At 48.2% G+C, this 14,700-nt stretch overlaps 2 protein-coding genes across 2 annotated transcripts; both read right to left on the reverse strand.

Annotated features, from left to right (window-relative positions):
- Positions 1–3,327: 3,327 nt before the first annotated feature.
- Positions 3,328–5,773, reverse strand: H6S33_007285 (uncharacterized protein; the record flags this gene model as incomplete). The annotated part of the gene is made up of 2 exons (XM_044838917.1): positions 3,328–5,034; positions 5,174–5,773. The coding sequence occupies 2 exons, from the start codon at positions 5,771–5,773 to the stop codon at positions 3,328–3,330; spliced, it is 2,307 nt and encodes a 768-aa protein (XP_044688821.1).
- Positions 5,774–12,898: 7,125 nt separating this feature from the next.
- H6S33_007286 (uncharacterized protein) lies at positions 12,899–13,330 on the reverse strand (the record flags this gene model as incomplete). Its single annotated transcript, XM_044838928.1, has 1 exon — positions 12,899–13,330. One exon carries the CDS (start codon positions 13,328–13,330, stop codon positions 12,899–12,901), a length of 432 nt encoding a protein of 143 aa, XP_044688822.1.
- Positions 13,331–14,700: the final 1,370 nt, after the last annotated feature.

Raw genomic sequence — 14,700 nt, forward strand, 5'->3', positions numbered from 1 at the left:
AGAAAAAGCACTTCGATTGGGTCATCCTTCACAAATTTCAAACGTGACAGTCTTTTTTGTGATCGGCCCACTGTATCTCTGCGATGTGGAGGAGTTATGATCGTTGTACAACATGAAGGCGCATGTGGCTGATGAATGAGTGGATGTGACACGCTGGCATGAGCACAGGGTAGAGTACATGTAGGTACTAATTCTCTCGTTTACTCCAGCGTCCTCTCTACTAATCACGAGTTGCAGCCTCCACAAAACCAAGTACTCGAGTGTGCTTTGTATTCTGCCGATCGAAATGGCTTGTTATCTTGAAATCCTTCTTTCTTTTGCGCGGGGAATAGAGAGGTGCGCGGTATTTTTCAGCTTCTTCGAGCAGTGGCTGCGTTGGTGGGGTACATGTAGGAAGTACCATGCCTATGATATCGCTTCCCAAGGTACTCGACATATGTACTGGAAATCTTTGAAAAATTGATAATTGATATAATATCATAGCCCATGAGCGGATATACTTCTACCCCTCATTTGACGCCATTAATTATTCCGGGCGGAGCTGGAGCTCGCCGAAAGCCTGGCCTAATCGTCGAGTGATATTACGTGAAGAAATGAGTGAGCTGGTCAGCCGTATTGCAGGGAGCTGAACTATGATCCAGCTATTATAAGGTTGAGAGATTTTTTCTTCTTGGTTAGAAAAGGAATCATAATCCATGACTGGAGGATTTCTCGGGGGGTTATATTCCTACATATGGCTACTTCATAACGTCTAAATCTCTACGCCCTTCGCGTACTCTTTATTGTAGCCATATGTAACTACATGTACCTCCAGGAACATCAATGTCAGCAAAAGTGCACGATAGCCACACTTGTCACGGCCACAGCATGTGATTCGCGTTCCCTAAAATAGTAAAGGAAAGCGAGTGGTAGTGGCACAGCTCCTCCAACGTCGTTAGGCTAAGCTTCACAATAGCGCTGTTTCCCAGGGTAGAGCACTCTACCTCTTCTGTGCACCTAGGCCAATAAACGATCGTCGAACCATGGTTCTGATTGCACTTGGATGCGAAGCTTTGGAGCTAGAGTGATGTTCAAAGACCCTTTTTAGGAAAAGACTAGGTAGCGGGGTGATGGCCAATCAGTGGATATTGAGCAGGGTATAGGCGTGTATGTGGAGTGGTGTGTTTCTTTCTGCTTTGAGTGGTAGAAAACGTTGACCTACTCTAACTCAACGGTCAGGATATCTCTGAAGTCCATCGAGGTACTGCGGATCACGTAGATCGTTGGTTCCTGTTCAATCCAAAGTGCTGCAGATCTGCCTGTGTTGATGTAGGCTGTCATACTCATGTCCACAAGTGCTATGTTTCCCTTTATGGAACTCTGTGAATTCATCCATGCATTCCCAGTTCTACTTATAGCCGAATCCAACGACCTTTGTAAGCAAAGGTCGACGCCTCCAGGTCCGAGCTTTCTAGGGAGGGTGTGCTACTTTTGCACGAGACTGAAGCGGGCATTTTCTGCTCCATTCGGGAAGTTCATCTGTAGACCAAGGATTGCGTTCAACCAAAGCTAGGTCTTTTAACCCTACCCCAATAGAATCTAGACCCGTTATAGAAAGGGAAATAAACGTTGTGTAGCGTCGTCTTCCTGTGGCTTGTGTCTTGGGGAGTGTCGTTACTAGGCCTTGTCCGTTACTAAAAATGACACCACCCATCAGAACTTCATGACATAACTAGACGGGCTAGATTCAGGGACACTTCACTCAATGAGGAGATGGTCATCCACGCACATTTCTTAATGAGCCCACTTCATGAATAGGTGAGAACAGACTACATGTGTCCGCCACAGACGTCTTTACCCCGGTATTAAGAATATTGATCTCACCTAACCCTGACCTCTCACCTGAACTTCGTGACAAGAGTGCCCGACCTTCTTTCAGCTGTAGGGGGCGGGTTCCGTGCTATTGAGCCCAAGCTGATGGAGGTCCTGGTGGAGCTCGGACGTTCATAAAGGATACATGGGGCTTTAATGTAATGACCGTGTGGTCATGCATGGGACTTGGCGAAAACTTAACGGTACGTGAGTGTAAGTGAAAAGTGGCCGACCTGTGCAGTGAAAGCCCTGTAATAAAACTCCGTTCTTCTACCTCTCTTTCTTTCATAAATTCTTCGTCTCAACAGGCTCTGCAGTGAAACGAGCTTCAGGGATGGCCTCGCCGTGCCCTAACCATACACTCCTTCTATGCGTAGGTCGAGCGTCAGGATCATATATTTGACCCTTAATGCTGATATTTTCTACGCTCTTATCATCACTTTCACCACTTCGGTGAATCACGGTCCCATGAACGACCACAAGGGATCATACATGCATGGCCAAGCAGCATAACCCCATTCTCGAAAGGGGTCGAATATGTCCACCTCATAGAAGATACTTTCATGTGGACTGTAAAGACTATTTTACGGCACATACTATTGGTACAAGCTATGGATGGACTGGTCTTTCTAAACCGCAATTGTGTACGGCCTCGTGGTGTTAACACGACTACGCTAGCGCACATACATGTCAAATTTCAGCCAAATATATCGACTAGCATATATCAGCGATTCAACTGCTATCATATCCAAAGACAGGTGGTTACTCTAAGTCAGGGCTAGATAGACAGGAGCACGAGGAAGGCACTTCCAAACCCACCGAGTTTCTCCCCGGCGCATTCTCAATCCGTCATTATAGACCTTCTATTATCAAGTATCAATCTCATCAATCAATATAACAGCAAGTGGTTTTTCATGACACATACCCGATGCAGAGTCAGTCAACGTCAAGACATCGCGGGTACAGTTTCAGTCACAGGATCTCACTCGCAGCATGAATGTTATATCATCATCTATCACTCATTAGCTAACCGCCAGATTACTTGGCAATCGGTCACCAACCCGACTTGTCGTCAACTAGAAGTCCTATTGTATACTTATTCCAAATAGACTATGATACAAGCATCCAGGCCGGCCATCTGGCCAGCCAGCTCCCTACGTGACCCTAAGAAGAAGAATAAAACGAAAGAATAGTGGAGATAAAATAAAGGAAACCTCTGACAACCCACACACCCGAAGAAAAGCCGTACAACAAAGAGATGCGAGACAAGAGATGAGAGAACAAAAATCAAACCCGTTTAACTCCCTAGGCCTTAATAATCCATTCCCGTCCGTTACCCTCCGATAAATATGCTATGAAAACGAAAATCATGAAAAACTAACAAATTTTTTTTCTTTCCCCGAGAACCCTAATATAAAATTATAGAAGAAAAAGTAGAAAAAAAAAACCGAAATATCACGAATGGACTGGCCAAACTTAGCCAAACCATCCACCACCATCACCACTTCCCAGGCCGCCATACCCGTCCATCGCACCCATACCTGCCATGCCCACAAACGGTGCCCCTTCGTCTGTACCGGTCACTGCTGGATCCGGTACCGGCTGTAGCTGCGGAGGTGGCGGGGGCGGTATTTTATTTACTACTTTCTCGGTACTGGGCTTCATGCGTAGTGCCTTCTGCGTGGTATCTACCACTGCCATTTTCCCGTTCCTACTACCCTTGGGCCTGCCCCGCTTCCTCTTCTCTATTGGCGCGTCTTGAACAGCAGCGGTCATGGCCGCGGTAGCGGACGCAAGAAGCGATAGGTCTGCCGTTGAGATGGCGGGGTCTTCGCTGCTGTTATCAGCTTCCTCTACTTCTTCATCATCGTCTTCTCCCTCGCCATCATCATCTATAAGATTAGGCTCGGTGTACTGCGTCCAGAACGAGCTCTGGTCAACGCCTAGCCCTGTAGGATCATGGGTGCTCTGTGCATGCTCATTCATGAGTTGTTGCTCAGGCCCTGTGCTTTGCTGAATCACGGGTTGTTGTTGGTCTTTGAGAGCTGGCTGACTCATTTGCATAACCTTACTGCGAGTTTTACTACCCTTAGGACGACCACGCTTCCGTTTAGGCGGTTCATCGGATTGCGATGTGGACTCGGTTTGTGGGTATGTCGACGGAGCAGGTGGAGAAGGCTGGGCGAGGTCATAACCCCCAAGCGCAGTTTCCGGTAGGACCCAGCTATCACTGTCACTGCTCTTTGCCACTTCTGCTTCTTTGGCGTCAGAAGTCTTCTTTCGCTTCTTCCCAATCTCCTCACTAATCTTCTTCCCTTTGCCTGGCTTGAGACCCAGTTTCTCCCGGACACCGGGTTCGGTGGTATGTTTTCCCACAAAACACCATCCACCAGTTCGATCATCTTCTTTCCGAGGCCACATCAGTAATTGATCTGATGTGCTCTGTACTTCACGGCCACAGCACTTCCATTTCCAGGTTGTCTTGTAATTGTTTTTGCGTCGTGGAAGAGTCACAGCTTCAAGCCCTTGTTCAAAGGTCTTGAATTGGTGCTTGACTGCGCAGGTCGCCTCTGATGAGGGATCGGATGCTGGAGTTGCGCGCCAGGTGGGATTGAAGTCCTTCAGGCATCGCGTGCATTGCACGAGTTTATCAGCCGCATTTTTTCCTCGGGTGGGACCTAGTATCACGGGTGCTGGTATTGGTGCGGGCGGTATTAGGGACTGCTGTTGCTGAAGTTGCTGTTGTTGCGCAAATGGCAAGGGGGGCGGTGCCATAGTTTGCTGCTGTAGCCCCACGGGGCTCGCCGCTATAGGTACAGGGGCTGATGTGCCATCATTCATCTTCGCCTTCTTTCCCGGCGGCCTCCCGCGCTTCTTCTTCGGCGGCTCCTGGGCAGCGTTTCCATTCTGACTGGTAGGAGCTGGCGCTGGTGGCGGCGGGAATACCTCCCCAATCCGCCGCAGGAGACTGCCTTCTGCAAGGGAGGGCCATTGCATCAGCGCATCCGTAATTGTCTTTACTATGCTGTCGGGTGAGTGTTGGCGGAATATGCCGAGGACCCTGGAAAGCTCCCATACAGCTTCTTGAGGAACCGTTGCTGGGTCGAAGGGCTTGACAGCCCCTCCAGCAGTACTGGTGGCTGCAGTCATTGGTGACGGGGCCAGTGGGCGCTGCTGCATGCCCTAGATGTTTCCCCAAAATCAACACACACCCCTCAGGGGAAAAAGAAAAAAGGGCATGTCGGCCGATCCAAGGAGAGCAAAAGGAAAGAAAGAAAAAAAACAAGTGGGATAAACAAAAGAGGGTTTAGGGTTCACCCACAGTTCCTGGTTTCGACATCATAAGAAGCTGCTGTTGCTGCTGTTGCTGCGGCGAGGCAACAGCAACCTTCTGCAAAACACCTCTGCCTGAGCCTGCAGCGGCTGCGACCATAGTACTAGTTTGCTGCGGACCCGACCCCTCCACGTCCATATGCATCACCGAGAAACTCCCCTGCCTTGCATTACCCGATGGCGATGACCCACCACCAGCGCCAGCACCAACATTCACAACACCAGCGCCATTCAAATTCGCTGAACGTCCCCCATTCATCATCACTGGAGACATCGCTGCGGGTGTAGTGGGCGTGGGCGTATCAGACCAAGGAGAGGGCACAAAGTCAGTAACGCGAAACCTCGAACACTGTCCAGCAGGGGCAGACGCAGATGACGGAGACGCTGCAGGTGAAGGGTTTTCGGCGCGGTTGAACTCTGTTAAGCGGAACCTGTGGAATTGCGCAGCAGCAGCAGAGACGGGGTGGCCACTGTTGGGCTTTGAGGAAGAAGTGCCCTTTGTAGATATTGGATGGGGTGGATCTGGGCGCGAGGGCGCTGCTGTGTTTGACTCGTCACGAGGTGCTATCGCGGTGGTCGGTTTGGCCATTTTTTAGGGAGGGGAGACACCCGGTGTTGTTATCGCTTTCGTCGTCGTCGATGAGGAATCAGTCAGCAGTCAAATTGGACTTGAGTCGAAGTTTCTTCTTGTGTAAGTAGTAGAAGATGGTCTTTGGGGGAATATGCTGATGCCTGATGCTTGAGAGAATGAAAGAAGAAGAAGAAGGGGTAGAAGAAAGGTTACAAGAATGACCACTAGGGGGGGTTAAAGAAAAGGTGATGGTTGCATCCAGGGACAGGTAAAGGAACTAGTTAATTGTCACGATATGTTGTTTTGGAGCGAGTGACACGGTGAGAGATCCGGGGGGGGGGGGGGGGGGGTTGGACCAGACAAGGGGCGTCGGTATCTCTCTCTCTCTCGGGGCGAGGTGTTCTCTCTCTATCCTCAGTCTCTTTCTTCTCCTTCCCGACCTCTCTCCTGTCTCTCTTTCTCTCGGCGAATAGCCTTGGGGAGGGCACGGTATTGGATTGGACACGGAACGGAATTGCACCAGTAAGAGGCAGGCAGACGGGCAGGCAAGCAGGCAAGTAGGGTAAGCAAAAGCAAGGTGGGAAGGATACGGTGCTTCCGTCTCCTCTTGCTAAGCAAGTGGTACGTATGGGACTGGTCTGGTATGTATGTATGGTACTCTATTTGTGCCGCCGATGTAGAGTACACAGTAAGTAAGTAAGAATTGTTGTTGTTGGGGGGGGGGGGGGGGGGGTGGAGGGAGGAGGATTGATTAGGATTAGGAGCGAGAGCGAGGGAGGGGAGGTTGGCGGGAGTGTGGTGGTTTGTGGTCGGTCGCATGCGGCATCGACAGACATCGCCGGATGGGATGGAGCGATGGGCTCGGCCTGCCTGTGTTACACTCACTCTAGATCACTCTGCCCTTCTACTCTACCTGCTCTAGCTCAGCATGTAGGTACTTCCCTACTCGAGTGCTACAACCTACACAACTTGACAGGTTGATAACGGTTGGGGGTCGGGCTGGGCTGCGAACTGGGCGGGGGGGAACAAGAGACCAATTGGGACTGCTCTCGAAGAGATAATTTCTTTTCTTTTTCCTCTCCTCCATCGCCAATTCGATGCCCAGAGTGATGAGGGGAGGGGAAACTAGAACAATAGCAGAGAGCGTTGCTTCACAGCTGCTGGAGCTAAGCCTTACACACACATGCTCTGGGTTAACTCATCGCGATGCCGCAGTGTATGTAGGGCTAGGGGTTGTGTTTGTCCAGTCGTGGGTGGGTGTGGTGGGTGGTGTGTGGGTTTGCGCAAATGTGTGGTGTGTGTGAGATTGGAGGTAGAGACACACGATAGCTGCTGAACCTGAGGAAGAACCGTCGAGTCGGATGCCTGACTTGCCATCCCGACTGGACTGGATTGTCTTCCTCTAACCCCCCCCCCCCCCCCCCCCCCCACACACAATCTCCATTCCTAAATACCCACCCGACCTGTTTTCTATCACACCAATCCATCCATTCATCTCCGGCCCCCAATCCAGCAGCGCGGACTACTGGAATACATACATAGTAATAAGTCTCAAGGGCAGGATCGTAGAGAAAGAGCAGAAATCACGTCCGCTTCCGCGGTGACCAATCTTCGGGGTCCCGAGAAGGGGGAACTCCCTCGCGTACGACCCCGCACTCGCTTCTAGTCCTATACATTCTTATGTGTATGTAGACCCCTTTTTAGTCTTGGTCTCTTCTTGGTATCATGTGATGGGGTACTATTCTTGGAGTACTACGAGTACCAAACGGCTTCTTCTGCTTGGATAGGTACAGATGTGCTTTGTGTAGCACTGTTTTTTGTTTTTCCGAGAAGGAAAAAAAAAAAAAAAAACCTAAAGCGGGGCTCGTCCGGTTGGCATATGTATGCGCCGAATTATCCTCTAGCTTGCCTACCTGGTTGAAGTGGTACGCGTGATTTCCATCTTCAACTCTTGGATCGTGAATTTTACTTCCTGATACCCACTACCCTCCACCTTCAACTCCGATTCAACGAAAGAAAGACGTATGAACGAGGGTCCATTACCACCCTTTAACCGGCATCGACCTGTATAACCCATCGCAACAGAAAGTACTCAACACATCCTACCTTCTTACTAACTGTAAATAATAGTAAGCAAGTCGAGTCGTCCTGCTGCCTGTAGCACAGCGCATTACCGGCCACAGTTTTGTTCTCAGCTAGGAGAGGTGTGTATATGTATGGGATGGAACATGTTGGTGCCGATATCACTAGGGAAGGGACTGTTTGCTTCTAGTCGCCTCAGGCTGGTGTCATGAGAAATACCGGACGGACCAAATTGATAGTTTGTACACTAGAAACACCGAAACGATCGGGATGACCATGAGGAAACCATATAGAACCATCGCTCCAATAACGAGGCGGAGGGCGATGTTTGCAATCTCTCTCACTCCTGTCGTCTTGCGATCGCATAGCCTGGTTGTTGTGTTTGTGGTAGGAGGACTGGTGGTGATATTGTGGACATAACTGTGCGGTTCAGATCTAGCTCCTCTTGGACAGGAACCACCACTACAATCATAAACTGGGTTTTTATTCTGCTGTATATTGCAGTAGGTGGTAGGAGAATTGTCTGGTTTGGATATTTAGCTGGAGCGACTAGCTTGGCGGATTAATGAATTGACTTACAATCCCATAGTGATAGCTCTTTAAGGGATGGATACTGGGAGATACTATGAGTGTCTTTCTGCTCTCCGCTAAATACTGGAGTGATAGTCCAGACTTTTGCGCTGGTGGTGAAGGCGAATAGAATCACTATAAGAAGAAAACTGATAGTCGACATTGAAGAGGGAGTTCGGGAAATAGAACTTGACTTGTACTGGTATGCTCTTAGTTATATATCGGAACGCGTGGACACCGACAACAGGCTGTTCGCTGTTCTTCTCTTTTGTTGCGAATTTCCAGATTATGTACTTGGAATCTCGCTCAGGGGAGACACCTGTGTTGTGCTGTTTCATGCGTGTCAGCTCAGCCCTAACTAGCCTCACCACGTATATCGAAAAAGCATGATAGACATTATATGTGGCTGCACCTAGGCGAATCAACGCCAGGAAACAATTTCTATTTTATAAAAAGGCTCCTTTCACTATGATGTGGGGCGTTTTTGATTCCAGTTAGGCCGGCGATTTGCCTTCATGTTGCTAAATTTGACTGCTCGAGGCAAGAATAGTCGCTTGCTCGTTGTGGTCTCCGTATCTGTCAAATAATCCGTGTCCTCAACCTATATAATAAATAGGTATAAGTGGCGGGTGGCGATTTTATCATAAAATATCACTCGCATATATGATGTGATACCAGGGCGAAAAGTTGATTGAACTGCGCCGACCCACAACCCTACCGCTACATGATAAGGACCGTATTTGACTGGACCCGCGAACTTTTTCCGAATGATCTGAGATAAGCCCATGCTATGGACTAGCTATAGACCAGCACCCTGATTTAACAAAATAGAGATTCTGGAGTGGTTTATTTCCGAAGCCGAGTTATGAGTAGATGGATGATGCTGTTGCATTGTCGGTGTTCGGGACGTTAGAACTGAGTAGGATGCATCTCTATCTCCATCGAACCAAAGTTTTCATACTATGTTAGACTTTCCAATGAACCTTCTTTGTTCTCGTGCCAACTTCACATCATGTATATCCTAAGGGGGTATTCCTGTACTTCTTTGCAGTTAGCTATCTATGCGAAGTTTCTCTGGGGTGTGGCTCGCTCTAAGGGGACAGAAACCTAACATAAATAAATTCGAATTCTGTTGCATTAAATGCATCAGAAATCCGCTGGCCCACTCCATCACAGAGATCTAGGATGTAGGTGTTGCCCTTGGCTTACTTCAGTAGCCCTGGTTTAGTTGTCGTTACCACGGACCGTCGATGGACTACATGTAGATTATGGCGTCCTTGTGGGTTGTAGAGACCTCTCTAACATCTTAGTGGCTAGCGATCTTAGATAGCCAACTGTGCCGTCGGCTTGCATTTTCTTGAAGCCACGCAGCCACCCATACTAAATCACTACTGGCAGTGGATTAGGCTTTAGCGGGGTACTGCATGCAGCCATGGTCTCAATTGAGCTGTGAACAACATTCTTTCTTTCAACGAACTCCGGCCTGGCATTCCCGGGGCGGAGAACGCCATAATCGCATGTCAGTCTGCGCACGTGTTTGCATGGATCAATCGCCCTAGATCTTCGGACCTCTCCCGAGATTGGTAGCTATATGAACTCCATGGCCTGTTGAATATTTATGCGGATATGGGTAATTTATTCCATTCTGGGATTCCCGAAGGACTGCAATATATTGATATTAGGTCCATTTTTGGAAGCAACCAAGAGCTGCAAGCTTGAAGCTTGGCCTCTAACAACCGTAACCGCAAGAGCAACCGCAGCCACAACCACAACCGCACCCACAATCGTAACTGCAGCCGCGGCGAACATTTTCCAGGGCTGGATGCTGGTACATACTGGCTCCTTGGCTAATACATGTCAGGAACTCACCATACACAAAATCAAGCAATCTCAATCGAATTCTACCGTAGTGGTTGATTATCTCGATTTTCAGCGAGTATAAATAATAATCATTGATTACTTCATCCTCGACGTCTTCAAACAGCTATAAAATGATATGATCTCTAAATCTATGTCAGATATAGAGTTCCTAAATTGATATAAGAAAGCAAAAGGGTTTGAAGGCGGAGTTAAGCTACTTTTGAACACTACAGGTCAGATATTTAATTGTGGTACCGCAGTATACGTATATGGCTGGATTATCAACTAACTACACAAATATTAAAGTTCATTCACTGTTCGGAGGATAAACTAAATACATCGCCAGCAAGTATTTATCAGCTCTTCGTTCCATCTCAAATCCTCGGAAATTTCCTATACAATATCGACAGTAATATCCTCCGTCGTGAGCATCATCGCCATTAGTTCCAATTGGTCTGGATCTATTAATTCTAATGCCTGATCTCCTAGTCAGATCTCCAGGCGTTGACAGATCTCTGTAAGTCTTGACTCGAATAGAGCGCTGCTGGTGTTGGTAGAATCAAATAGATGCTCCTATTCTTCATATAACAATGGATTATCATGGTCTTGTTTATGTGTACAAGCTTTGCAGGATCGAAAAGAACCCATGCAGGAACGGTAGCGATAGTAACCAAATTTCCTGTGGGCAGTGGAAGCTTCGAAACGCTAGTCAGGCGTCTGATCTGTTGTGTGTAAACATTTACGTGGTCATCGGTTTCTCTCTTAAGTTTAGTCGATACTAGCTGTGTGGTCAATTTGGTCAGTAGATGGACTGATACACTCCCTAAGGAGTTCTTTCTTACCAACTGGTCGAAAGCATTTAAAAATTGTGCATCTGCCAGAGGGATCGAGAGATCCGACCTGCAACGGTATCTCAAAGGGCGTCAAATGGGTCGGGAACATCAGCTAATTGAGGTAGGTATAGAAACCCCACAAAACGAGATATGGATTTGTTGGAACAGGAATATCTTACATCAATTAGTGCTATTCACCGCTAAAAAATGATCCAAGTATCATTTAACCCCTACATAACACCGCATTGAGCTTATTGTGGATGTTAGTAGGTATCGTGCATGCAGTTGGTAAAAACCGTTTCGCTAAGCGCTCTGCCGGTATCATGTGTGTGCGGCCTCTGGCGTTCATAAGCCAAGTACTGCCGTTCACGGGGTATTGACGGACACTGGGTGTTGACGGACAAGCCAAAAGAGAGACAGCCAAGCCCAGTTTTGCCTTCAATTATTGGTCAAAAGTCCCCTGTCCGTCAACACCCAGTGTCCGTCAATACCCCGTGAACGACAGTAATTTCCAACTATAAACGCACTCCGACTACATAATATTCTTGTAATTTAAGCTTCTTTGAACCGAACCAATCAATCAGTCAATCGGCTTCCTTGAACCACCAACCATCAACAGCCCAAGTGAGTGTGGGGGACATAAGCACCTACCTTTACTCGCGTCTAAACTATTTCTCATGCGCTATGAGTTTAACAGCGCCATGATTGGAGTCTAGGGCTGGGGATGGAAGATGTAACTGTGTCTTTCCTCTATGGTTTCTTTGGTTTTGGGAGTGGACTGCTAGATGTTTGTGAGTCATGAGGTATCACTCGGGTCTATAACCTGTGCAGGGGCGATTAACGGTTCTCGCTGGTGGGAGGTACCATAAAAGCATGGTGAGCTATCCAAGAGGGGAGGTATGGTAGACAGTTTTGTAATTTGGTCTAAGGGAGGTAAGTCATAAAGATCTTCGACGGGTAATCAAAGGTGGTTTGGATATTGAACCTTTTGATAATACTTATCACGCATGATATTAGAAACCATGTCATGTCATGATCGAATAGAAAGATATTTTAGTATACAAACTTGAACACATACCGAGTGCTCATATGCATAATGTATTAATACTGCCAAGTGGCTACAAGAGGTTGGTGGGCCATGATGTAGATTGTCATGGCAGGGTTAAGTGTCCCTACTCTCAGCGTATACGTAATCCTAGCTTGAACTATCTTAGCTTCTCGCTCGATCATTGTTTGGTCCTTGAAACTTTTTCGGGTCATATTCTTTTATAGTATAGTAGATAAATATGTGGTCACGATAGATTGATCACTGCGAGTTGATTTATATAACCTACTCCAACAGAACAACAAGGTAGGAAAGCAACGTTATTCACTTGTCTATCACTCATGCCACATTATGGTTGGATCGATTTATTTTATCCATTCCTCCTTATGAATGGAGCACGTCTCGATTGAAGCTCATATCAGATCTTTTAATGTTTTTGTTCTATCATGAAGTGTACCTATGTTTGTTTTAAAGAACCAAGCATAATCTATATTCCAGAAAACTGCACCTAAACCGCATTGACCCGCGCCAAAATGCTCCCAGACAAACATTGAAACTTGAAACCAAACGAAACCCGTAATATAAACAAGAACTGCACATCCCCACAGACATAGCCCATACACCATAAACGAACCCAAGCTAGGTAGCTCCCAGAGCCCACCCCCCCAAAAAATCCATAACCACATAATCATTTACTCATTTACTCATAACCCATTACCCCAACTTCCCACAACCACCACCTCGCACACCTCCTCACAGCACTCCTCCCCACCCCACGCCCACCGCCAACCCCACCACCCCCCACAACCACCACCCCCCGCCCCGTCCCCTCCCCGCCCCCGACCTATCACTCGCCGGCGCCGGTATCTGATACTTTGTCAGATTCTGCGGAATCACATAGCCCGTGCACGCGCTCTGGTACGGGCAGCACGCAATGGTGCCCAGGCTGTCGAACGTGCACACGGTGTTAACGGGGCAGCAGACTTCGGGGTGGTCCACGGTGTTGCAGGACAGGTAGCCGTCGCGGCAGATTGGCGGCGCGAACGGGTTGGTGTTGTCTGTTTGAGCTACTGCTGTTGCTGATGCTGGTTGGAGGAGGAGTGAGAGGAGGAGTGAGAGGAGGGTGGAGAGGAGGGTGGAGAGGAGTGGTGGGAAGAGTGGGGAGAAGAGCGGGGAGAGTCGCATGTTGGTGCAGGTGTGCTGATCAGGGTGGGTTATGTGGATGATAGGTATGTATATGTACAGCTAGCTCTCGCTTTCGGATGGCTGCTTTTGATCTCTAGCTCTCGCCTGATCTCACAATCTCTCTCTCTCGCTCTCCAGCAGGTATGTAGCTCTCTATGGCTGCGACTAAAGAGCAGCACCGCACTCTAAATATGACAGCCCCTCCAGCTGGTTGGGCTGGCCGGGCGCTTATATCTTGTTCATAGTGTTGTTGTTCCAGCTTGTTGTCACCCGTCCTGCGCGGGCTATCATTGGCCGCCCTCTTCGGGCTGGCCAGGCACCCGTTGCCCAGCAACCATGGCATACAGTCCGCCCTACACTACAGTGCCGAAACCGCGGATGTGTCAGGCGCGGTGGGGGGCCAATCAGTAATATTGGACCGTTGAAGAAGGACTCGATGGTGGCTTGCTGTGGATGGTGTTGCAGTGGGGAACTGGGTTGAGCGCTAGCCACTGATAGTGCCACTGGTAAATGGTATCTTTTATAAAGGGTTTCTTGTGGTAGCTGTTATGATTGAGCTAGTAATAGCTGGGGACTACTAAGCTTCTTTATCTGCTTATCAGGACCCAGCATATATCTAACCGATTTCCACTATCTTGTTCGGTTGAAAAGTCGTAAAACCTTAAAGCTGTCACCTTCAAGACTGGCCGAGCCATGGTTAATTATAAAGCTAGCGTTGTGGGGCGTTCTAGCTATTCTTTGGGACACAGGGCTACAGAACCGAATATCTAGAGTACTAGTAGTGAGCATGTCGGTATTGTTTTAATGCTTTTATTCGCAATGGAGCTTAGGGTATCGATGGTAAACAAAGTTCGACAAAGTTCGAAGCCTAAGTCGACGTCAACAACCAAGCTCATGTGTTCCCTGTCTCACCTTCTTATCCCGAGATGCACACACTCGATCGAGTGACCACTCATGTGGCCATGGTGCCTGTTAATATATTGGCTCCCCGCTATTCGATAAGAAATCGACGCTGGATTTAAATTTACCCCTGCGTTTATACTTGTTTGTTCCTGCACTTCTTTCGCAGATACTGTGTTCTCACGTGGAAATCGCTATATCTAGATGCCAAGTGATGTTTAAACATACAAGTGGTTGAATCATCATGAAGCCCTATATAATTCTGCGGAGCTAGCCATCACAATATATAATATTGTCCCGACGACAACCAGACAGACGTTATGCAAACCTTACCCACCGGCCTGTTTCTCCCACGGCCCACACACACTCACACAAATCCTCCAGCTCCACCGACTCAGTTCAGCTCTAAATCGCATCACCGATCCCCTCGGCCAAAAACCCTGCTTCTCCCTCAGTCACCAGGCACTCCA

The sequence above is a fragment of the Morchella sextelata genome, assembly GCF_020137385.1.
Source record: "Morchella sextelata strain SCLS chromosome Unknown scls_23, whole genome shotgun sequence".
NCBI lineage: Eukaryota > Fungi > Ascomycota > Pezizomycetes > Pezizales > Morchellaceae > Morchella > Morchella sextelata.